Genomic DNA, 26719 nt, shown 5'->3' on the forward strand with positions numbered 1-26719 from the left:
AAAACTTGTAGGGAGAACAGGGAAGGGGGGTTGACAACTCAAAGGTCAAGATTCCTCGAGCGTCCACCAATGAGAAGCTACCGGTATAAGTGGGTACATAAACACCCGCCTTGTAACAAAATGGTTGCTTGTATCTTTAATTTCCACAAAAGGTTCTGTACTGTAGGCCTATTATGATGGATTTGGAAAGCATCAATTAATACATTACTTACAGAAGGCCTACTAATTTAAGTTATTAAAATAGCAATTTTGATTGACTCTTGCCTAGTACTAGCTTACAATCTAGGCTATTTCACTAAAAGTAGGCCTATTTGATTTACAAGTTAACAATGTTGTGTGTTTATTTATGACTTTTCTAAGTATCAATAGGAAAAAAAGGAGATAATAGTAAGTAGTTTATTTTATAAAAATAATGCAAGTATGACTTTAAAATAATGTTTACCTATATAATTAAAAATTAATAACACTAGCCTACATTATGTTATGATTTTAGCGATTGCCCGTTTTAACCAACCTTTTGAGTTAAAAGTCCGACCTAGGTCTTGTCCCATTAGGGTTGATTGAGAGGGGGTCTACTGCAGGCTATTCAGGATTCAGGAGGTAAAAAACTATAAAGTAATGTAAGATATCAAAATTAAAAATTCGTTTGGAGGCACCTATATGGAATTAACACCGAACTGACTTTGCTTGAAATTTTCGTTCACTTTAACTTAGCACTCAATTAAGCCTACAGTCATCCCTTTGTGAAATAAAGTTCATCTTTGTAACAAAGTGCAAGATTAGAAAGTTAACTTTATAACGGTATAAAAACTATTCCATTCTAATATATTTTTAACCATTTACTTATTTAGAGTTAAGCTTAACCAAAACTTTGCAAAACGTAGCTATTACAGTATAGGCCTAAGTTAATTGCTGTCACTACAGAAACCACCTGGCCGCTACTGTAGTAGTCGGGTTGCCAGTTGGAGGTTTAACCATAGACTAAACAACACAAGTAGACTTGTCATCCCGTTGTAAATTTTGACGCACGTTTTTCGTGTCCAGTTCATGTACGGTGACACTGGACGCTAGTGTCAACAAAATTTTGTTTCTATTATTTTAGGGTTAATTTTTTGATTTGTGCTTTACTGTTTGGTTATATAACTAGGAGACAAGTTATTGTTTATGTTTAGATCGTATTATTTGGTTAAACGAGGTTTTAAATGACTGTAATAACGGGAAACAAATTGTAAACAAAACACGACCTCTACATAAACCGTACAGAACTAACAATAAAATTGTCTTCAGCTGTTCCATAAGGATGAGAAATCTACTTGGGGGAGTATGTTTTATCTATGGTTTAACATAGCAGCCTCGGTTGGATTCCCCCTATAGGGTAGGCCTTGGGTAATAAGTTACCTTAGGCTAGGCTATAACTTGTCAGTGGGAGGCCTATTAACTTATTAGATTATAATTTAATATTTGCCTACCGGTAATCCTAGAGTAGGTCCGGTTCTAAACCAAGTTTCAGTTATGTCAATACCTAGACTGTGGCCTACATTCGTTTTAATAAACTACTAGTTAACAAGGTATGGAGCTAGGGCCTAGGCCCTAACTTAAGACGATTCCCGATCGTTGGGTCGGACTCAACATTAGGTTACTGATTCTAAGAATAGTTTTCTATTAATAATATTACTTCTTATGAGTTAATAAATGAACAAGAGCAATAATAAACAACAAACGGGATCAAGGTTTATGACATGATCAGATTATATTTCTTTACAAAGTTGTTTCAATTTCCTTGCACATGTAAAAATCACGCCCTGTCAAAAGACATGGCGTCCTAACCGTGCTGCAAGGAGGGAAAGAAAACATTCGTAGCAAAAAAGTAAAATTGGAAAATACTAAAGGGGTTTAAATATTTGAAAACTGATATCTTTTGAACAGATTTGAGCATAAGTTACAGACGGAATTTCCATACTTAAGTTAATACAAACCTTGTAATAAGCACCGTTGTCGCCGCAAACTTCCACCTCGAGGTCATCCATCTTGGTTTTTAGTGCAAAATGATCAACGGGACAACGGGTCGGAGACTCGAAGATTTTAGCCAATGGGCGATTCGTGTATTATACAGTATTGGGCAAATGGCGTTTCATTGGTTAAAATGTAAGAAGACGAAATCTTGATAGCAGAGCTGAAGTAAAAGTATATCCTCTATCATCTCTATCTCTATTCTCTAGCAGTCGACTCGAAGATTACAAATGAATTACAAGATTCATAACCATAAGGAGTAATGGATAATTACCTTTAGATTTGGTTTTACTCAAATAAGCTAAAACAATAGGGTCAACAATACTATTTTTGAATTCACTACATTAAAAATGTCAGGGAGTAGTGATTCAGAAGAGTTTTACGATGCCGAAGATCTTACACCTTCCAAAACTTTAAGGTAAGTAAGTAAGTTAGTAGTTAGACCTAGGCTTTCTTGTTTTCATTCTAACATAACCAATAAAGACGATTCTTCCCATTTGTAAGATAGGCTACTGAGATTTTGTTAGATTTTAGGATAAGGACTAGGTAATTCATTACAAATTGTGTAGATTAAACTTAAGCATAGGTACCTAACATAACAAGTTGCAATCAAAGAGATAAAGTTATTAGGATAAAGAAAGCCTTGAATTTGTTCATGCTTGTCAAATTTAAGCTAGGCTACTAAAGAATTAGGCCTCCACTTTTACAACCTGGGGCCTGTTTCTTAATAAACTACAAACTAATATTATTAACTACGGTAATATAAATAATGGTTTTAAATACCTTCAGTCACCAGTTCAAATAAGTCGGCTGTTGCGACCTAGGTTTCGGCACGAAGTTGTACCATCATCAGGCGGGCCAGTTTTGAGTCTTCAGTCCAATGGACGTCGTTGGGTTAAAACAAATAACAGTTCATGACATACAGTAAAAACACGCACACGAACACATCTAACGAATAATAGGCTACCAGTGTTTACAGAAGGACGACATTTTTGTAAGTTCACCGGCCACGACAAGTGAAATCCAAGCCACAACTAGGCTAACTGGATCGTTCAAGTGGTCTATCTGACCTTTGTCCTCGGTATTGTTTTGAGCCATGTCTAATAGGATGCGTTAGTGTTGCTTGGGTTTCAATTATTTTGTTATAAATTAAATTGGAGCTGTGGTGGATTTGGTCGTTTATTAGGTTGTCGGTATCTACTTTTAACGATTTGATACAAAATGACAACTGTCTTATGTTTGTAGAAGAGCCAAGGGAAGCACCAGTAGCAGTGTGCTTGGTAATTCAAAGAGTGAATTAGATCTTCGGGTATCGTTCAGAGATGAAGTGGAACAGGATAAGTTGCCGTCTCCGACAAAGCAGACTCAGTCGAGTAGCGATCCTGTGGTATGTGTAACTTCAGACACTAACTTAACTCTTTAAACTCAGCACATATAGATAGCCTTAATCTTTGAGTGTTAAAAAATAGTAGCCTAGGTCTATTCAATCAAATGTAAGTAGCCTTGGGCCAAAGAAGGGAGCATTTATTTGGTGGCACTGCAAGTTGGTTGACAATTTTGAACATGTCTTGCCTACAAGATTCATATGTGCTGTATTTAACCATAGACAGAAGAATTAAATATAGACTGTCAGTCGTGCTGCGGTTGCCATGGTTACCATAGGTTCTGGCACACACTGCTATATTTAATTCTTTTTGTCTATGATTTAACTATGTGCTATTCAGTATGTTTATAAGAGATAAATTTTGCAAGGCAAAGCTCTTAAAGTATAGATATAAGTCAACCAACCTGGTAGAACTATAGTTGAACCCTTTTCTGTAATTATGAACTATTAGCTATAATTCAGTGCTAAAACTAACTGCCATTCTACCCCTGAAGAAGCCCCTAAAAAGGGGCGAAATATCAGTTAAATTATGTTACCGGTACTTTTTTGTGATCTATTAACCTGGGACTCTTTATTCAGGTGAGTTAGTTGTTGTGTATCCTTCCTTTCTCCTTAACAAATTCTAAATACAAGTAGTTTTTCCCCTTCAAAAATTTTCCAATGGATATACCGGTACGGTAAGTAATGTTCATAGGTAAACTCCTTAAATTGTATGTGGATGCATGAATAATTTAATTTTGTTTCAAATACATCCCTTTCTATCTTGTAACCATAACTGTTGCTCCATTGACAGGGGTTGGAGAGGCTCCACCAAGGCAGAAGGAGGTTCCGAGAACTGCGACAGCGTATGCAGACAGATGACGAGGAGGGAGGGGGTAATACTTCACCCGCAGACAGCCAGACATCGTCTGTGGAGGGAGTGTTTGCAGGTCCGGACACGAGCAAAGCCAGCCATCCTTTCCGCATCATAGAACACGACGCTCTCAGTCTACAGAGTATGACTTCGCTTGGTAGAGTCGGACGGCTGCTCAGCGGCACCATGCCTGACCCAAGTATGTTGAATTTGTCCTATCCACATAAATACAGACTGCACTGAATAAAGCTATTTAATTATGACAAGAAATTTGCCTAAATGTAAAATGATTAAATTATCTTCATAAAGTAATCTTTGTTTACCCTGTTGGTAACTACTGTCTCTGGTTGCCTAACTATCGTTAATCCTACAAGTAGACAACATCATTTACATCAATTATGAATAATTGAGATGGGGATGCCACCTAGGTGCGTATTTTAACCCAAATATGAGTTAAGGATGAGTGTAGAATGGTGTGTGATTACCGGGGGAGCTTTGTTACTGACTAAGATCAGCTGTTTCATTAGCCAGGATCATTTATTTAAAGCCCAATGATCAGGAACAGCTGGGTCCAGTTTCGTACCATCAAAAAGCTACTGACTTTTCTCAGGATCAAACAAAGGATGTAAGTTTAAAGTTAAAAAATAATCTCACAAAAAATTGTGGTGCCTCAATCCTGTCTGAAACAGCTATTATTTCAATCATTTGTTTTGCTCAAACATATTAATTCACTAGCAAACCCGTTGTGGCCCTCCCCCTAATGAAATTCAGAATTAGTTACTGTGAATCTGTAACACACACTTAACTCTTGAAGTTGTAGAATATATAATTCACAAATTTTGGCGCAACAAACTTACAACTAACTACAGCCATTTTAGTTTTATAATCAGGTTTTGACACTACTTTCATTTACTTCATGTTGTAAAATTCTGATTGCTGAATAATTATGATTGTTTAAATCCAGAGGAAACTTGCTTATGGGACAACATATACAGTAGCGCTTTCAGCTCTAGTATGTTGTGTAGCCTACAATAAGGGTTTCCTCCGTAACACCCCTCTTTCACCTGGCCTTCCTAACTGATTTTTTTGATTGAGGTGTCATTTAATGCTTATAATCTAGCCGAGAGACGAATTGCAACGAAAGTTATTTTCTTCAGTGTTTTTCCCCCTATTTTTTTCTAGAGTGTGCTTTCAAAGATCCAGTGATGATGGCCGACTTTCTATACAGTGGTTTTAAATGAGAATTCTAGTTTAATACCTGGCCCTCCAGTTGAATTTTTAACTGTTAAGATTTTAAATATTTTAATTAGGTGGTAGTCAGTTTTATTTTTTATTGAAAACTGTAACCTGATTGAGATAGGTGAATCACTCTCAACGGTATGCATCTATAATCAATATAGTTAAAATGAAATACTTATGAATTAGTAGTTGTTCCAGTCTGATATAACCATATTATTTTTATGATGAGGTTTTTTTCTTGAATTTTAAATGTTTTCAGCTACTAAGTAATCTTTAAAAGGCGAGAGGGTATTGCATTATTGATTATACGTCGGAGACTAGTTTTGAACCTTATTAAAATGTGTGATTTGCACATGGGCCCCCTCGTCTACATTAGTGGCGACTCCAGGGGGGCCATATATGCGTCTTTTGCCAAGAGCCAAAGACAAATTTAAAAAAAAAAACTTATCTCACCACCATTTTATTTGATTATAATATAATTTAATTAGCAATGTGTTGCCAAAAGGTAATACTTGCCACCATCGGTTTTTAGGACAAGTATTGGTACCAACAATCAACTTTAAAATGTGAGTTCAATACCAGTATTTCTTCAATACCAACAGGACAAGGGCATATTTGCAGAGCCCATATAGTGATAACGGATTTTGATCAGGATTAGTTATTGATACTGACCTTAAAATGTGATGGTGCATCACTCACACTCACTCACTCCCATGGCCATTTAAATGCCCAATGCCGGATTTGGCCAAACTGCTCTCCATCCCTCCATATCTTCTGGCACATCACAAATTATTAATTTAACTTTACACTATGATTAAATATATTCCAAGCCTGCAATAGACACCTTAAATCATTAAATATCACCAAACTGTCATTGGAAGGAGGAGGGGGGCAAGTATAATTCATAACTCCAGGCAATGGCCCCCTCTGAAAATCCATCCAGGAGCCGCCTCTGGATTACATTCAATGTTTACACATTTGAATTTTAACACACTTCAGTTTTATTTAGTATTCAACTATTCTCATTATCCATATATAAATCCCAAAGTACCCATGAACTTTTGAGAAAACTACAAGTCAAACCTCCATAAACCATATACTTAAATTGTTTGTCATGATAAGAAACCTTATGCAAAACTATCCATTATTTCATAAATTGCACTGTAAGGTCGTAATTCCTTTCTAAAGGGAACTTTCCACATACATAAGGTAAAAAAACACAGCTGTACTTATTTGTTTGTTATTCTTTCAATTTATTACCTTATTAAAATCAGGTGAGATTATTTGTTTGTATTACTGTATTCTGTTTCCTATATGAAAGTAGTTATTACCATAGGTGGCACGGTGAGACCTAGGCCCGAGACCGATTTACTTTTTCATTTTGATGTCCCCAGAGGCCAAAAACCCCATATTCGTTCAAATTTATATATATACGTCCGTGAACGCGATAACTTGAGTCATTTTTGTCCGATTTTGATGAAATTTTGTTTAAAGGTGTAAGGCGGGATAAACTTGTATGAGTTCGGGAACCAGCATGATCGGTCCATGGGAATAGGGTTTTGTGGTTTTATGGGGTAAAAAGTGTTTTTTCTCATTTTTGACCCTCAAAACACAAAATTATCTCTAAATCTTTTTAAAGAGCTCAAAAAACAAATAATTTAGTATATCAAAGTGTTTTTGTACGATTATTGGTAACGAAGAAAATTTAAAAAAATATAAATTTAAAATTCCCATGTTATTCTTATGAAGAATATTATAAAGTGTTGTAATTTGCTTGTTTATGGATATATTTTGATTAAACTTGGCAAATTTATTTCTTTTATACTAAGCTATTTTATATTTTACTAAAAAAATACACTTTATTAGTTTCCTTGTAGCAGCAAACCTAGGTACTCATTAAACCTAATGTTATTTAAATAGATTTAGGGTAATTGAAAATCAATTCAGACAAATGGAAATTCGCTTAGCCAGCAGATTTGCTGCAGAGGGGGTATTGTTTATTTCAGCTTAACTTAACCAATCAATAGTTTTATTAATACTTATGAATCCAAACGGGGTGAAGCCCGTGGGTAACAGCTAGTTAATCTTAAACTTAATTTATATTAAACTACTGGTAATCCTAAAAGTTACCCTTTTCATTTGAATATTTTGCAATATTTTTTTCTTACCTTTTATAACCTTTTGTGTTTTTATCTTAGATTGATAATGCAGCCAGTCAGATAATGCATTGTAATGTTGCTAGGTCAGTTATGTCAGGTCTAAATGTGAGTCTGGGAGTGTCATATCTGATTAAATTGTTTCCATTGATGATAACTGTTGTTTTCGATGCTGCATTACATAATAATTTTTGCATTGAGAAAAGCCAGGAAGTTATTTGTAAAGAACCTCAAGTAGTGTGATACTAGACGTCAGGCCTATGACAAATAGGTATGTTTGAGAAACCTCCTATAGATTTTGTATTGTATTTGCTGAAAGTTGTACCATATTGCAATGCTAAGAGCTTGTTTGTTTTTATTGTAACCTAAATTAAAATTTTTGTAATATATTTGCATTGCAACATTTTACTTAGTTTAAAAGAAACAGTCAAGATTAATTTAAAATTTTTTTGTCAATCAATAAACTTAAAATAGGCCTACCCCTGCCGCAGCAAATCTGCAGACTAAGCGAATTTCCATTTGTCTGAATTGATTTTAAATTTAATCTATTTAAGTAACATTAGGTTTGGTTTAACGAGTACCTAGGTTTGCTGCTACAGGGAGACTAATAAAATGTGTTTTATAGTAAAATATTAATACTTCATAGATTAAAATAAATAAATTTGCCAAGTTCGATCAAAATTTTTCAACAAACAAGCAAACTACAACATTTTACAACATTCTCCATAAGAATTACATGGGAATTTTAAATTAGCAATTTTTTGAATTTTCTCTGTGACCAATAACCATACAAAAACACTTAAGTAAACTAAATAATTTGTTTTTGTCTTTTAAGCTCTTTTAAATGGTATAGAGAGAAATTGGGAAATTTTGTGTTTTGAGGGGCAAAAATGAGAAAACCCAATTTTTACCCCATAAAGCCCCCTGTAAAACACTGTTCCCATGGTCCGATCATACTGGCTCGTGAACTTATTCAAGTTTATTCCGCCTTACACCTTCAAACCAAATTTCATCGTAATCGGACAAAAATTACTGAAGTTATCGCGTTTACAGACTTATAAATAGTGTACCTGTTACTCGAATTCGAGCAATTGCGAAGTATTACAGGTGTTATTTTAAAATGAATAACAGTCATAATTTCCGATTACCTACCTTAAAAAAGTCGACTCAAGATTATGGAAAAACTCATGATGTACATAACAGTTTGATATAATCTACATTTCTTGTAAATATCCATTTTTCAAAAGCTAATCTTTGTTTTCTACAAATGTTTCCCACTCATAGCCGCATTAGGTTGTCCATAATAATGGTTATAAATTCTTTACAAAATCATTATTTCTATTTCTTTTACTTGGTGGTATTCTATGACTTTCCAATGTTTCCATAGTTTGCAAATCGGCTATTTCAATGATTGCTCAAGAAATGCAGCACACTGTATTCAGTTTTCTTTTTAGTTTTAGTATATCAAACTGTCCAGGCTTTCTCATTTTTTTCTGTTGTAATATTTACGCCAACCCAAATTCAAATACTAAATACTGAATTTACAACCAAGTCAGTAATGTTTGTAGCACATGTTTTCAATTGCAACTAAAATATTAACGGCAGTCATTAAATTATCCAGCTGATCATAATGTAAACAAATATGTTCTTCATAAGGATAACACGGGGACTTGAAAAGCCATTGGGGCAGGGCCCAAGGAACTTTTTCACAACTGTAAGGTCAGTTTGCAAATCTACACACCTAGACGAACATTTTGGTATATAAAATGAGCCATTAAATCTTAAAACAAAAAAGCCTTAGGCTATTATTCACAAAGTTTCATGTTGCGTATTGGTATTATTAATATAGATATATACATATATACAAATTTGAACGAATAGTGTTTTTGGCTTCTAGGGACATCAAAATGAAAAAGTATATCGGTCCCAGCTCCAGGTCTTAGCGTGCCACCTACAGTAATAGCTACTTCCCTTTAGGGAAATTCGCTAAAAAGAGCTCATAACTCTGTTGAATAAAAGTTTTTATTTTGTCAATGATTGAGTTAAATATTATTATATTATTCGTACATGGATGTCACGAGTGTTGTTAATCTGGTCATGATGACAACAATAGTTGTGATTGATTGTGCAAAACCTGTTTTGAGAATAAATCAGTCGTTTGAAAATGTGGATATACAGTACTGATTGATTTATCAGAATTATGGTTGTCTAGATAATCATGTTTCCTGTCGTAGACATGCCCACTCTGACTGCCAGTTCCTCGCCTAGTGGGTCAACCACCACTCTGCGTAGCCAGGGAGAGGGTTCAGAACCTCCCCCGTCTCACCCCACTACACCCCCACCTACAGCCCCTGTACTGGCTGAGCCTGATGTCATAGCCAGCACCAAGCCCCCGCCTACACACGTGACTACAGCTCCAGCAGACACCGGCCCCGTTGCCCCACCTAGACGCAAAAAGAAGAGCAAGCCTCCTGCCCCACCTACGGACCTTCCCATAGTCTCTGACTCCATTCCAATACCCTCTAAGGTATGTGTCTTATGGAAGAGTTTTCTTTCCTTTGTGAGATTTATCCACTTTATTTTTTAACTACGTTTTTGAGTGAAGTGTTGAAATTGAACCATTTGAATCGCAGCAGTGATTAAAAATAAGGTATGTAGATAGAATTTTAAAATTAATGTTCTAAGCTATTTTTACTATTTTGAGGGAGAATGTACACACCTATACCCTGGGAAACGTTCTTAGAATAGATTAAACGGCGAGGCTACACTGAACTTAATAACATAAAAAACAAATTAGCAAAATTCACACTTCCAAAATTTAAATCACTGTCAAAAATTTTCAATCTGAAGTTGTTAGTAAGATTCGCAGACACAATGTATCGTAATCTAAAATCACAAACGATGTGTGGTAAAGATAAAGTGGTATAATGTTTGTGGTTTTAAATTATCCATTAGAAATAGTATAATAAATTGTATGATGGGTGGATTAAAGAGCAATGATTTTGCGTCTATAGAAAAAATTCCTTGAGCTCATCAATCACTGGGTGATATTGAACGAACGTATTTTAGTGGTTTGACTGTTTCGCCTGTGATCTCCCAGGTATGTCAATTGCCAAACAAAACCACATATCATGGAAGGGTAGTTGTAGGTCTCCTATCCTGTATTTTGTGATGATCCGACTCCTCGGTTTTCACAGCCTGGTTGTGATGTTTTCCCACAGAAGGTGACAGACGAGGTTGGCAGCAGTGGTCAGTTGTTCAGTCAGTCTCTCCCCAGTCCTGCCACTACGATAGAGTCTCTCACCCGTGAGTTTGAACACTCTTTGGACATACACTCTGCCATACAGGGACAATATGTGGTGAAACCTCAGGTAATACTAGCAGGACACCTCCACCTGACTTTTGACATGTCCGTGTGGTAATTTCTTAATTGGTTTATTTTGTGTTAATGTTTTATTAAAACGTTTTTATTTTGCAGTGATTTCAGTTTGTATACTAATAAGATGGCCAGCGTGAATCCTAATTTAGGAATAAATACATAATAAGAATAGAATAAGAATAAGAATGCTTTATTGCCGTTACACTGGTTTACATGCATGGCACAGTCAAGGAAATGTCTTAGAACTAAAGGTTTTAACTTAGGTTTAATTTAACATCATTTATGAAGTCAATTTCTCTATATGGACACAGGTTTAACAGGTAGTTTTTAAGTACTATTTTAAATTTAAAACAATTAAAACATCTTATTCTATTAGGTACCGGTAACATATTATAATACTGTTTGGATTTTTCAATGAAACTAGTAGCTGTGGTGCTGTATCGACACTGTCTAGATATAAAATTGCAGCGGTTTCGCGTGTTGTAACTGTGTACATTTTCATGTGTGTCTGTTTTACTAAAACTATTTTTTGCAAACACAAGGCAGTCTAAAATAAGTAAAATATACATTGCTTGTACAGTTAAAATATTAGCCTCCCTAAATAATGGTTTACAGTGTGTACTAAAATCAACATTGTACATGATTTTTATTGCTCGTTTTTGCAATGACAAAAGTTTTTTTATAATTACTACCTCCCCATACAATTGTTCCATAACTTAGATGGGAATGTATTTGTGCATAGTAAATGCATTTCAAGGTATTAAAATCTACACTGTTCTTAAGCATGTTTATTATAAATATTCCTTTGTTAAGTTTTTTTAGCTGTATATGGACTTTCCACTTTAAGTTAGATTCTATAAAAACACCTAAACATTTTACACAATTTTTATTATGCCTATTATTAAAACTAATACATAAATCTTGAGTTTTTTCTATATTTAAAAACAATTTATTGGCCTTACACCAGTCTTCGATTAAGCTATCTGCTTTGTATGCCATTACTGTTGAATTTAGCAAATTCTCACTTTGAATTTGTATTGCTAAATCATCTGCAAAAAGATAAGGCTTAACATTAAAATTAGATCATGATAAAGAAGCAGGAGAAATCTCACTGTCTGTTAGTCAAAGAATCTATTTCATTTTTTTTATCACATGTTTTTTTAGTTATCGTAACTAAATTTATATAACTTCATATAGCCTATGCCTTCATTTTGGTTTAAATCTTCTACTCTTTAGGTGGTTAAAGAAGTGTTTTGCAATTGAATTCAAACAGAAATTTTGATTACTATAATTATTTAAATTATTGTGTAAGTAAGTGGATAGTTTGTAATCAGGAGGTTGCAGGTTTTTTGAGTGAACCCCACCCAGCTGTTCATGCTCATTTGACTTTCAATAAATGGTCATGACTAAAAACCAGCTAATCTCAGTCAGTAACAAAACTGTCATACAGTCTAATTTATTACATATTCATCCTTCGCTCAACTTCACCCACCTTAGTATGTAGTCGTCATAATAATGAAATTTAAAAAAATATTTGTTTAAGGGGAAGAGGGGGAAGGATTTTATGTCATGAACTCAACAATCAAAAATTATTTAAAATTTTGTCTTTGGATTTTCAGATGAATACACTCACTATTTTTAAGTTCTTTTTAGCGAATTCCCCATATAGGGAATAAGCTATTACCGCAGGTTTCATGGTAAGACCGAGACCTGGGACCGATTTACTTTTTCATTTTAAGGTCCCCAGAGGCCAAAAACACCATCCATTTAAATTCATATATATTTATTTATATATATGTAGGAAATCTATATTTATGTTTCTGTTAGCACGATAACTCAAGCAAAAATTATCCGATTTTGATGAAATTTGGTACAAACGTGTAAACCTACATTTATTCAAAAGAGTTCGCGAACCAGCATAATCGGACTATGGGAACGGGGGTTTTAGAAGGGGGGGTTTTATGGGGTGAAAATATATTTTTTACATTTTTGACCCTTAAAACACAACATTTCATAATTTCTCTCCAAACAATTTTGTAGAGCTTAAAAAAATAAATAATTTTGTATATTGAAGCATTGTTGTATGCCCAACAGTCACAGAGATAATTTAAAATATTCCCATTTTATTCTTATGGAGAATAAATCAACTGTTGTAATTTGCTTGTTTATGGATATATTTAAACCAAATTTGGAAATTTTGTTTATTACTAAGCTATTGACATTACAATAAAAAAAAAACACATTTCAGTATCTTCCCTGTATCAGCAAACCTAAGTACTCACTAAAATTACTGTTAATTAAATAGGAAATAAATCTGAAAATTTTTGGGGAATATTTTAGTAGAAATCCAGCCAGGTAAATGGAAATTCGCTTAGTCTGCAGGTTTGCTGCGGCGAGGGCATTTACTTAATAAACCAGTTACACTAAACATATTTTTTTTAGTTGTTACATATTCTACACAATATTTAGTAAAATGTAATTATTTGTTCAGTTTTATCTGAGTTTTTTTGTTTAGGACGAAGCTATGTCCAAGGCTGGGGCTATATGCGAGGGAGACAGATGGAAGATAGAGCAGAAGACAAAGCTTGAGTCTCGCAGTTCTGCGGGTCGCAACTCTAGCACGTATCCTCTGGGTAAATCTGAATATTGTTGTTATTTAGAAAGAGTAAACTAAATCACTTCATCGGGACTGCTTCACAGACAGTAACTTATTATTTAGTCATGACGTGTTAGTCTCATTCCAGAAAGCCATTATCACAGCCTCCGGAACAGGTGACAGGCACTAATACATCTTCAATACATGCTTCTTGAATTAATTTAGGATATGATAAAAAATGTGTGCCTTTGATCTGTAAGCTGTTTAGAACACCTATGCTATTATATGTGACTATTTCATGGTTTATGAGTATTTGCAAAACTTTAATTTGACGCTCATACAAAATAATCATAATTTTAGGTTCCTTGAAATCGCCCCGAAGAACTAATACTAGAGAGCGTCGTCGTTCAGCAGGTGATGAGCACGGGCTGGCGCAGCAACTCAACATGTTTGTCCGAACACGCACTGACTCCGGCAAACAGCTTAGTGACGCGGTCAGTATACTGAGAGAGTTTGGTAGTTCATCAATGTTTAGAATTTTGGTTCGTTAATTCTTTTCCCTGCAATATATTTTGAACCTGTGGAAACTAAACTCCTGTTTTTCCAAGGATAAAGGCTTTTATTGTTAACACTGCTTAATTTTGTATTTGTCATATTTTTTGACTTTAGAATGATGTAAATGGGTATCATACTCACAATTTGTTAGGGTTTTTTTGTCAAGTAAAGTTCAATAAACATGAAAAATAGTCTTGTAAATAGTTTACAATATTTGCTTGAATCTTAGTAAATAAATCCTTAACACTTTTGACTTCTACATTTTTTGGATTAGTTTTTAAACTTTCCTTGAAAAATTAAGGTCACATTAGTCTTATGAAAGTTCATTATATTTTTAGAATAGTTTCTTATGCAGTCGTTGAGCTCAATTTGAAGGTTTTACAAAAGTTTTATTTAAATGTTACCACTGTCTCACTTTAACACTATCATGTGTTGAATGACCTTGGTCTTATACCAAACCCTAAACTGAGGGGCTTGGACCATGAAATTTGATGGTGTATTGGAGGTACAATGTGTGTTGATAGAAACAGATCTCTCTCGACGAGACTTCCCCCACCACTCGCTCCGCCATTAAAACTCTACGGCGATGTGCGAGTAGCGCAGATCTAGTCCCCGTAAACTGCGTGGTCACGCGAAGGCGCTCTCGTAACGACCAATGGGTGAGCAAATAGCTCCCCATAGAGCCTGAGCTTTTTCACTTTGGTTTTGTACATAAACTGTAGTGTTAGGCTTACTCGCTTTTTATTTGTCTTAGGCTACATTCTCTTTACTTGATAAGTTGGTCTCTTGGTAAAAAATCTGTAGCACTTAAAAATTAACAGTTAAGTGTATGAGTAGATTACTTTATTTTACTTTATTTAATTTGCATTTTCCACCTCAAGAGCAATAGGGTTAAAGTCAATGAGTGTTTTTGTCTCAAAACTTCACAAACCAAGGTTTCGTACACCTATAATTAACTATCCCAGTCTTTGTGCAACATAGGTCTTTGGTATTTTATCGCATTATGTATTCTACTTATATTAGTGTTACGACTATTTCTTAACATACATGCAAGTAGTTCGATCATTTAACTTGTTCAGCTCCGGTTTTTTTTGTGATGTTGTATATTGTTTATTAATTTTGTTGTACGCTTTTTTAAATATAAAGATGCGAAACTATAACAATTAGTATAAAAGTCTTGTAACACACTACTGGTCTTGATGTTTGGTTAAACTCACCGTCACTAACAACGAACTCCAACCTAATGTTTGAGTGTAAAAATATATATACATGTCAGTAAATGTAATAAATGTCCAATAATTTTTTGGGTTAAAATGTAAAAAATATCACATGATTTTTGACTGTTTTTTTCTTACTTGAGCTTAGTTTGGACTTTGGAGCCATTATCAATCTTAAGCTAATAAAAGCTGTTTCCAACACCCACACATTATCTTGTCTCAAAGTATTTTTAAGGTATCTTTTTTTAAACAAAAGTATTCCTGTATTTATGAGTGTTTTATAAATATTACCTTACTTTTGCCCAAATATATACTTTCAATTTGTTGTTACAAATACTGTTTAGGTGCGTGCTCAATGATACATTTTTGTGCATTAATTATTTCATGAACATCTACTGTTAAATCAATAATTGCTATTTGATTAGAGTAACACATACATTGGCATGCATATTACATTATTGTTTTACAACATATGCATGTGGTTTTTTGTACAATTGGTAATTTTTTAAATCTTGTATTTTGAAACTTGTCTTGCCCAACCAGATAATCTCTGCCCTTTAATTTTTTTCTCAATTGTTGTGTATTTAATACCTATTCAGTTGGGGGTTTCCTAACTTTGTCTGATTTCAAGTTGTAACTATACGATTATATCATTTTGTATCCTATCTCTTTTTGTAACCTTTTTTTTAAGATAGCAGCTCAATCAAAAATTAAATAAACGGTACCAGCAATCTAACACATACTTTCTCCCATTAGCTTGTCAACAACCTTTATCATGCGATGAGAGCGATGAGAGTAACTATGATATTTAATAGATAAAATTACATAAGTTGCATTAACTTTTGAACTGTAACTTTTACAGGAACGGGAGTTGCACTATTATGAGTACCATATCAGTATTTTTTTTTTCAAATCCATTTTTCAGTTTTTTCATGGGTTTTTATGAGAAAATAAAATAACATAAGTTACAGTAACTTTTGAACTGCAATTTTACAGAAATGGGGAGTTGCACTATGTTGTTAGGAATTATAAGGACCATCACATACTAATTTTAATCAAAACCGGTTTTTTTTTCAAAAATATGATTTTTTATTTTTTTATTTTATCCATTTTTAATGGGAAAATGACATAATTAACAATAACTTATGAACCGTAATTTTTACAGGAATGGGATTTTTACTATTTTGTTCAGAATTTAAAAAACAGGGTGTCTAGTAGTCGGGAAAATCGGGAAAGTCGGGAATTAGTATTGAATTTCAAAATGGTCTTGAAAAGTCGGGATTTAGTCTTGAATTTGATTTCAAAGTCGGGAATTTTCATAATTTTGCCGCGATCGTCGTCTTGCGTTTACGTAACCGCGAAAGCCAGTGATGATGATGTCTACGCGGCATCGGGAAATGTTCACGATTTTGCCGCGATAGTAGACGACGGCGATGACGTTTCCGTGACCGCGGTAGATGACGATGACGTTTCCGTGACCGCGGGAGACGACGATGATGTCTACACGGCCGCGGGAAATGTTCATGATTTTGCCGTGATCGCGGACGACGACGATAACGTTTCCGTGACCGCGGGAGATGACGGTGATGTCTAAACAGCCGCGGGAAATGTTCACGATTTTGCCGCGATCGCGGACGACGACGTTAACGTTTCCGTGACCGCGGGAGATGACGGTGATGTCTAAACAGCCGTGGGAAAAGTTCACGATTTTGCCGCGATCGCGGACGACGACGATGACGTTTCCGTGACCGCGGGAGATGACGATGACGTTTACGTGACCGCGGGAGACGACGATGATATCTGCTCGGCCGCGGGAAATGTTCATGACTTTGTCGCGATCGCGGGAGATTACGATGACGTCTCCGTGACCGCCGAAAATGACGATGACGTTTCCGTGACCGCGGGAGACAACGATGACGTTTCCGTGACCGCGGAAGACGACGATGACATTTCCGTGACCGCGGGAGACGACGATGACGTTTCCGTGACCGCGGGAGACGACGAAAACGTTTCCGTGACCGCGGGAGACGACGATGACGTTTCCGTGACCGCGGGAGACGACGAAGACGATTCCGTGACCGCGGGAGACGACGATGATATTTGCTCGGCCGCGGGAAATGTTCATGATTTTGTCGCGATCGTGGACGACGACAATGACGTTTCCGTGACCGCGGGAGATAACGATGACGTTTCCGTGACCGCGGGAGACGACGATGATGTCTACACGGCCGCGGGAAATTTTCATGATTTTGCCGTGATTGCGGACGACGACGATCACGTTTCTGTAACCGCATGTCTAAACGTACGGTACGCGGAAGATTTCATGATAAAAAAAACAAATTTGCTAGTTAGAATTTTTTATTGCTGCATTATTTCTTTACTTGAAATCACCACATTATCATAATACTACTTAATGACAAAGACAGTGGTTGGTGTAGTATTATTCAGAAAATTTTGTTAAGCTATAACAATTGGTACCGGTATCAAGAATCGAGAATCGATACATTTTGGTATCAACAACCACTAATTGTTGAAAAAACTAGTCTTGAAAAATCTGGAATTAGTCTTGAAAAGTCTGGAATTAGTCTTGAATTTTATAATGGAAATAAACTAGACACCCTGAAAAAAGCTGTAGGATACTAAGTTTTTATCAAAGTCGTTCATTTACAAGAAAATCAGTGTTTCAAATATTTTATGGGTTTTTATGAGAAAATCACCATTACAAAAAGAATTAATAAACTCCTGGAGATACCATGAATTAGAACCTACATACCAAATTTCATCAAAATCGGATCATAGGTGTAGTCTTTAGCTTTGAACACATATAGACAGAACACACACACGTACAGACATCCCTTGAAAAGCACTTTTTTGAATCCAAAGGGACCCAAAATGGATATATCCACTCAAAACTCCACTCATAAATTTTGATGAAAACAATCCTTTCTCCATATACTATGTAAAGGGGGAGAAAGAAAAAAGTTATCCCTATAATATACTTTGCAAACATTTTATGCAAATAAATAACATAGGCAATGTATTAACTAGTTAATAATTTATTTTTTAACTTATTATGTATTATCATTGACTATTGAATACAGAAGAAGACATCCCATCTATATAGATCAGCTGTCGCCAATTTTTTACTAAAAAAAGAATGTAGTTGTGTGAGCCAGTCACAGATTGCGCTAGTATCTAAAACTCTATTTTGTACCTTATTTTTCGTTACTGACATAGTTGCTGGGTCACAACAGTTGCTATAGCTCATAATGAGTCATTCCATCAGTTTGACTTGGTAAAAACCATCATGTAATCGGCAGAAATCAGTAATTTAGATCAGCGCAATCGGTAGGTGGCTCACATCAACCAAGACAAATTTTATTAAAAACCTGGCTACAACTGTAACATGGAGATGGAATGTCTAGTTAAATAGACTAGTGTTCCTGCCCAATCCAGAAGCCAATTTCAAATCCACCAATAAAAAGACTTATAGTCATAAAATTATTCCAATTCAAGGATTGATTCTCACAACTAATCTCACCTGTAATTTTCCGAGCTACTACAACCCATGTGTGACGATTTCAACATTTATTTTCATGTATCAAGTTTTGAGAAAGATTGTGTGTAGGTTGTACAAAGTATTAAATGCTTAAACACCTACTTTTAGAGAAGTTACTTGTATAATCATATTCTAGTCAATGAACCCTGTCCAGCCTATGATCCTTAGTTAACCCCCGAGTGGTCTCTTGATTTTTATCACACATTTAGTGTCTTTGGTCTGTGAGACCGTTTTAGATTTTTTTTTATTCTTTGTATACAACTATAAAAAACTGTGTAAATTATTACTCCTATATATGTTTACATTTGTATGGGGTTTATCGTGAAATAAAACCCCTCTAAGTGTTGGACCATCACCATTGCTGGCACTCTTGTATTACAGTTTATTGTTAATGTTGACAAGTACTTGACTTGTAATCAAATCTTTTAAAGTGTTGTTAAAACGAAACCTGAGAGTGAGAGAAAATTAATGTAACATTTAAATGTTTGCCTCATATAAAATTACAATATGACAAAGAAATAATTTTAATTGTTTCATTAGATGGAAGGTCTCCTAAAAGTACTTGTTTACCGATCCTTCTGATAATCCTACTGTTGGTATAAGTTACACAGTGTTTGCACTTTGGTGTGATTTATATTATGCACAGTGCAATTAAATCTAAATTCCTGAATTATTGTTTTAAAATTATTAGCGCTAATCATCGTTGAGAGTTTACACCTATCATGTGACAGGTGTATACATTCACTCTTTAATGTAAATTTCACATTTTTAATCAAATTGATTTGTAAGTTTAGTCGGCTCCACTCAAAATATCTGTATGTCTGTAACTTGCAGGACTTGTTACAGGAGATACTAGAGCAGGTGACAGTGCTGAACCTAGACACTGGAGAGAGAGTGCCACTGAGCATTGCTGAGGACAAGCTGCCTCAATGTATCAACCCACTGTCACTACACATCATGAGGCTCACATCAGAGTACGTCAGCAGCACCAGTCTAGACAAGGAGAAGGAGAGTGATGAGGAGAGTGTGGACAGCAAGAAGAGCTGTACAGTGGCGGAGGAACCTGGCAGGGTACAAACTTCACCCATATTTTAAACATTTATTATTATTGGTGTGTCAAAACCGAATCCAATCTCCAAGCCACCCAAAATTAGGAAAGGTTTTGATTTTAAGATTCAATTGGCAGGTTTTGAGATTCAGTGCAGAAATATCTGTCATTTTTGGCCCTATTATTATTGATAACATAAATACGTCGCAAGTCTCCTGCCAAAGACATAAGCCTTCTAGACATCGGTCCTCTATCTTCACTAGTGCCGCTGTGAAGTGATAATTTGATTGCATAAAAACATTTATTATAACCTCTATTTTTTGTAACCTGAACCAGGTAAATAAAAAAAACTTTTTGCCTTTAGGTTTTGAGATCCAAACTTTCGATTTTCAAGATTCCATTGTCAAAGTCTCTGGTTTCGAACATTACAAATTTTTTTAAGTTATTAATTTACATAGAAAAGCAACATATTAAGTAATAAACATATTTAAACAAACACATTTACATAATAAGTATTTACATATTATTTATGAAGAGTGAGAGAGATGTCTTTTGAAGCTCTACTGGCTTTAGCCCTATGAACAAGGACAGCTCGGTCCAGTTTCAAACCACCAAAACATTTTTGACTTCTCAGGATCGAACCAGCTAACATTTGATTGCTGGTCAAGCACTGTAACTACTAGGTTACCCTGGGCTATTTCTGAACATTTTGATTCTGGACGAGTCGTAAGGAATCAAAACACGAAGAACTCATTGTCTTCATCACTTACTCTCAGTGGTCATCTATACCCGAAAGATTTTGGCCTTACTAGTTAGCTCAATTTCTTACTATTCTGTGTGGCTCTAAAAATGTATTCTCATGTCTTACCACCTGAATGTTGCTCTTCATTTGTTTTTCCCCTCTTTAGGTGTCCTAAGAGTATTCTTCCATCGGACTTTACTTGCATTTACATAGTTATATATTTACTTCCATCATCTCAGTTTCAAAACAATAACTATAACCAGACCTATGAAAACTCCCTAGGTGTCTTATCAAGGCCTACTTCATTTGCAAGCTATGCCTGCTGTTAACAAATTTAATTATCTGAATTTTCATATTAAGGAATGTCAGTTTATCAAGTCAAACCGTGTCAAAGATGATCAAACTGAATTGAGATAATAAATCTTATTATCCACTGTGTTTTATAGATGAGAAGGAAGACAGCACAGCTGAAGAGGCTGATTGGCTCCACAGTGATGAAGACAGTCCACAAAGCCAACACGATTGCACACAAAGTGTCGCGACACAGAGATGACGGATTGGAAGTGGTGGACGAGATGTGTGTGTCAGGAGAGCAATACATCAAGCTCAAGGCTTCCAACAGCCACAAGGGACCTTACGAGTTTGACTGTCTACAACACGTACAGGTAATTCTACTAGTTTTGTTTCATGTTGTGGTTTTTATTATGGAATACCCATAAATAATACTAAAAAGCAAAGTAGTAGTCATCTCACAGGCCTGATGTTTTTAGGATGGCTAGTTTTGGGAAAAAATGCAATTTTTTATGAGCCAATTGAAAGTCAATCCTCAATTCAAGTTTAAAATGAGGAATCATTGCAAAAGTTAATTTTGATACCACCAACTACAAATGTATCGTCTGTTCACCTAACCAGCCAGAGTATGTTGTGTGCAGGACTTGGAGCACGTGGGTCCAGTGTGGTGTATGAAGTTCTCCCAGTGTGGACGACTGCTGGCCACTGCAGGACAGGACAAAGTGCTGCGGATATGGGTCGTCCGAGATGCTTACACCTACTTTCAGGTCAGTTCAATCAATACATTTGCAAAGTATAAACTACAAAATCTTGATGTGATTTCTCTTGCATTGTGATAGAAATCCAGAGAGCTAGAGTCCTAGTCCAGAGCTTTTTGATACACAAAAATTCACGTAGTGTTTTGTAATGAAACTTCTTCAGTTCACCCTTAAGACCCTAGCCCCCAAACCCTTGTCAATACTATACCAGATTTTTTGACAGCATGTTCTTTTTTATCTTACTTTTCAGATTTTAAGATAGATTTGTATATAAAATATTTGTATCGTGCCGTGCAATGTGTTTGTTATTCAATACCTTTGTCTGACAGGATATGAGGACCAAGTACAATGCTGAGAAGGTGTCTCCCACTCCTTCGCAAGAGTCTCTAGTCTCACAACATTCAGCCGAGGACCCCAACCTTCTGAACGAGCTGGCCAATGAGAAAGCCCCGTTCATGCCCCGTCCATTCTGCACATACACTGGCCATACATCCGACCTTCTGGATGTATCCTGGTAAAATGATATACAGATCAATAGCAAAGTGTATATGTAACAAGCTCTATTCCTTATATGACTGGGAATTGTGTTCTCAGTTATGTTGTAATATCACTTAATCTTTACTGTAATTCGTTGATTTTTGTGGATAATTTCTTGTATCCTTTCTGTAATTAGCAATGACATGTTTGGTACCAAATTGAATCTCTTACTCCAATCCTTGAACTAAAAATAAATAGTTTTGGGTCAAATTTGGATGGGTGTAATAGTAATTCTGTATATTGTTGACTGGGATAGTTAATAGATATAGGATGTTTGTTAGCTATACTGTAAGTAAATCAACCAAACTTCAAAGTTTATAAAATTATATTATACTAAATATACAGTGAATTTAATGAATATTGTAGTGGGACTCCAGGTTCAGGACTGAATTTTTATGGATTCAAACACAACATTAAAAAAATGCCTGTATTCGACACAGTACACGGGAGATCTTAGCAACTAGACTTGAGCAACTTGAAGGATTCCTTTCACTTGTCTGTGTAATTTCCTCAGTTTTAATGTACTTCAATTGTATTGTTTTACCGGTTTACTGTTACTACATTTACTTGGTTACTGTTAAAAGGTCAAAGAACTACTTTGTGTTGTCGTCTTCAATGGACAAGACAGTGAGGCTGTGGCACATATCTCGCAAGGAGTGTCTCTGTTGCTTCCAACACATAGAGTTTGTGACGGCCATTGCCTTTCACCCGCGCGATGACCGTTACTTCCTCAGTGGCTCACTGGACGGCAAACTGCGGCTGTGGAACATCCCCGACAAGAAGGTGGCCGTGTGGAACGAAATAGAGGGCCAGACCAAGCTCATCACTGCAGCTAACTTCTGCCAGGTAGTGCAAGTTAAATATTCAACCTTTTCAGGTTAGTTTTGTTTAAGGAAAGGCTCTAGGCCAGGATTTTAAATTGTAGAAAAAGGAGGACAGCAGCTAGCTTACCTTGAAAGTATGGGTAGGCCATAGAACAAGTAGAAAAACAGTTTGCACACAATATTTCGTCCCCTAAGGGACTTTGTCAAGTGTAGAGAGAGTTTATAAATTCAACCTTTAAAATAAAATAAAATAAAAATAAAATAAAATTCAACCTTTTCAGTGTGCTGTTATGCTAGTATTTAATTATATGTTTGTGTTTGGTGGGTTGTTCCAGATCACTGAAATACATAAATGGAGGAAATATCTCTTTAGTAGAGTAATCCCTTGAAATGCATTTGAGAACAGGTGTCGACTCCAAATTAGCGCTCTTAAGGCTGAACGTGGATGACCTTATTTTAGTCATCTTCTGCTGTAGCTTGACAGATTAAACATTTTATTTGATCCTCTTATGTTGAAGATGAATACTGTTCTCCACTTGATGTCCTACCTAATTTGGGTTGGTATTTATGTTCAACAACTCTCAGTTCTCCCTGTTTTCCATCTGTCTTCCATCTGTCTTGGTCTTGGATTCGGAAAAAAACTTCCCTTAACACCCCAGGTTAAAGTTAATTTTTCCAATCCATACAACAGGATAGGAATATGATTAATGAATGATTTGTTTCAGAATGGAAAGTTTGCAGTGGTAGGCTCGTATGACGGCAGATGCATTTTCTACAACACAGACCAACTCAAGTACCACACACAGATACACGTAAGGTCCACCAGAGGCAAGAACTCTACGGGACGAAAGATTAGTGGCATAGAACCCATGCCTGGCGAGGATAAAATACTGGTGAGAGTTTAAATATCTCTGCGACAGTGTAGTTTGTTGTTTTCTATTTGAATTGATTGGCAATAAAATGCATATACTCAAATTAGCTCTATATAAGTGTATCTCAAATCACTTTTAGGATGCTAGAACATCACATAAACTTATGTGATTTTCTTATATGGTTAAAGTGATATTTTATTGACATCTTATAAATAGACAAAAATATAAAACAAGTTTAAAACTTCTTCAGAAGGTAGATTGTTGAGAAGTATTAGTTAAGTTTTTAAACTGTTGTAGCCTTCAGTGCGGTAAATTGTGGCTAACTTACAGAAACTTCTGCAAAAGCATGAATGTATGATTTTATTCAACCAACATACAAAATTTAGATTTTATCCGGCAATTTGTATTTGAGTATAATATATATTTTGTTGAAAGATATTTATGGAAAAGGTTATTAATATTTTGTGGCATACAGGAGCAGGCTTACCTCTTCTACAAAATCCGTTGAACAATATGTTATGTCAGGTAACATCGAATGACAGCCGCATCAGACTCTACGACCTGCGAGATCTCAACGTCTCATGCAAATACAAGGGATACGCCAACTTCAGCTCTCAGATCAAGGCTTCGTTCAGCCACGATGGGAAGTACATCATCAGTGGGTCAGAGAACCAATGCATCTACATCTGGAAAACACACCACGACTACTCCAAGTTCTCCTCTGTGCGGCGCGATCGCAATGACTTCTGGGAGGGAATCAAGGTGATATATCAGTGGCTTTAAATAAAAATTAAATTGTACAACTTCTACAGTATTACAATAAGATGCCTACTACAAAAATTAAACACTTTTCATTGGTCTTTAAACAACAGAATAGTTAGTCTGTAGTAGTAAAACAATAAAATATTTTATCAAAAATTTACCCATCCTCCTTAAATACTGTAAAAACCTCAAAAGTTTTGATTTAATATTCTTATGCATTCCTATACATAAGAAACATAATAACATTGCAACATGAATAACACATAGATCAATAACACAGACTTGCATGTTATATTAATAAAATCTTTGAGGAATGAAATTAGGGTAGCTCAGGGTATTAGGTAATTGAATCTGATATGCGAGCACTAGTGTTCTTATAGTACCACTCGTCCCGTTCAACCAATGGCAGTGTATACAGCTTAATGTACAGTATTGCATTGGCTTATTTATGTACTTACTTCTCATTCGGTGCCATGCACCATTGTTTTGTGTTCAAAAAACAATACAAATTTTGTTATTTATGTTCTCATGGAGGAAAGTAAATTTCATCTTGCAAACTATTTATGCTCTATTATATTCATTGACTCATACTCTTCCTCCTAGCTACACGCAAGCCCGCATTTCTAAAGTCTGAGTAGTCGAGTGTTAATAGTTCAAGTCCAAGCAGAGTCTATTGTGGCATTGGCCTATCAATCAACGATGCCATCTAATTATAATACAACACACCAGAAATACAAACCACAATCAAAGGCCACATTACAACAAAACCAGGGCTTAGGTCGTTCACTGAGATAAACATAATTAAAATTGCCAAGGGAGTATAACACAAAATGTCTGTTTGATTCACAGGTACACAATGCTGTAGTCACCTGTGCAGTGTTTGCCCCCAACCCTGATGTCATCATACGTCAGCTGGAGGGCCCAGAGGCACAAGGATATGTGCTCGTCAGTGCAGACTTCAACGGCAGCATCAAAGTGTTCCTCAACAAGACCCGGCCTAAGCACAGTTCACTGCCAGCCTCAGCGCTTGCATAGCAGTCACTTGTCTCAGACCCACTACCATTAGATCAGTCATAAAAATTATTTACCGTAGCTTTATATTTCTTTTTTATAGTTTGATCGCTTTCTTGTTACCGTTAGATTTGGAAAGTTGATTCAGGTGAGATGATAGATTAAGCCATTCCAGTTTGGTAGATTTTTGGTAAAACCATACAGTTTGTTGATGCAATTGTATATATACATACTGCTTAGTGGTTGCGCTTTATTCACTTTTTTTTTATTCGTGATTATTATCGTAAATATATAAATATACCGTAAAGATGTGTGAGGATATAAAAGCAGCTCATGCCAAAGTAAACTATAGTATCCTTAAAATTCAACTATCTTTTTCTGTTGCAGTATTATTTTTTATAACAGTTTAAAATAATACCAATTGTATACCGCTGTATACTTGTTATACCAATTGTATACTTTATTATTAGCTAAATAATAAAGATGTCGACTCAACTAGGTGCCACACATTCCTCTTGAATGGGAGTCAAATTAAAAATGTATATGTTTTTAGATATTTTGATGGTGAATCTTCAAAAGTCAAAGGATCTTTTTCTCCAAATGATTTTTTATTGATGTATTTCTATTACTAGCCTCACCAATGAGATGCTATCCTCACCCTCAAAATATGTTCTGTTGATTCTTTTTATGTTTACAGTTTGTGGCTTAGCATTTTATAGGTTCAAACTTTAGTTATTTAATAAATGAATATTTATTTTAAATCGTCTACTGATCAGAGATAAATTATTTTTATATAATCATACTTTCATTATACAACTATACATTCTTATTTTATGGTTTTAAATGTGCTGTAGGTAAATGTTTTTTTTACAATTCAATTAATTTGGATATCAGATTTATGAAGAGATAATTCAAATGAGTTATAC

The 26719-nt window shown here is 35.3% G+C and overlaps 2 protein-coding genes across 6 annotated transcripts in view; one reads left to right on the plus strand and one right to left on the minus strand.

Moving 5' to 3' along the window:
* The window catches only part of LOC128989925 (fragile X messenger ribonucleoprotein 1 homolog), a 36193-nt gene extending 34105 nt beyond the window's left edge, over nucleotides 1–2088 (minus strand). For 3 of the 4 annotated variants that reach the window (XM_054412070.1, XM_054412072.1, XM_054412069.1), the window contains exon 1: nucleotides 1977–2088. In XM_054412070.1, coding sequence (XP_054268045.1) covers nucleotides 1977–2027 — 51 coding nt within the window. In that variant the 5' untranslated portion in view covers nucleotides 2028–2088. The remainder of the gene's footprint in view (nucleotides 1–1976) is intronic. The other variant, XM_054412071.1, reaches the window with a different exon arrangement.
* A 136-nt stretch (nucleotides 2089–2224) lies between these two features.
* Nucleotides 2225–26386, plus strand: LOC128989924 (WD repeat-containing protein 44). 2 transcript variants are annotated; one of them, XM_054412066.1, is made up of 16 exons: nucleotides 2225–2428; nucleotides 3256–3397; nucleotides 4188–4446; nucleotides 9877–10169; nucleotides 10864–11013; nucleotides 13537–13654; nucleotides 13978–14111; nucleotides 14697–14831; nucleotides 19795–20019; nucleotides 21185–21403; nucleotides 21671–21796; nucleotides 22117–22301; nucleotides 22909–23170; nucleotides 23874–24041; nucleotides 24546–24782; nucleotides 25632–26386. In XM_054412066.1, exons 1-16 carry the CDS (start codon nucleotides 2361–2363, stop codon nucleotides 25815–25817), a joined length of 2907 nt encoding a protein of 968 aa, XP_054268041.1. In that variant the 5' UTR covers nucleotides 2225–2360; the 3' UTR covers nucleotides 25818–26386. The 2 variants fall into 2 exon arrangements, with proteins under 2 accessions (XP_054268041.1, XP_054268042.1); XM_054412067.1 differs by lacking the exon at nucleotides 14697–14831.
* The last annotated feature ends 333 nt before the right edge of the window (nucleotides 26387–26719 follow it).

The sequence above is a fragment of the Macrosteles quadrilineatus genome, unplaced genomic scaffold (assembly GCF_028750875.1).
Source record: "Macrosteles quadrilineatus isolate MER2022 unplaced genomic scaffold, UCM_ALF_1.0 Scaffold_3__2_contigs__length_128488019, whole genome shotgun sequence".
Classification (NCBI taxonomy): Eukaryota; Metazoa; Arthropoda; class Insecta; order Hemiptera; family Cicadellidae; genus Macrosteles; species Macrosteles quadrilineatus.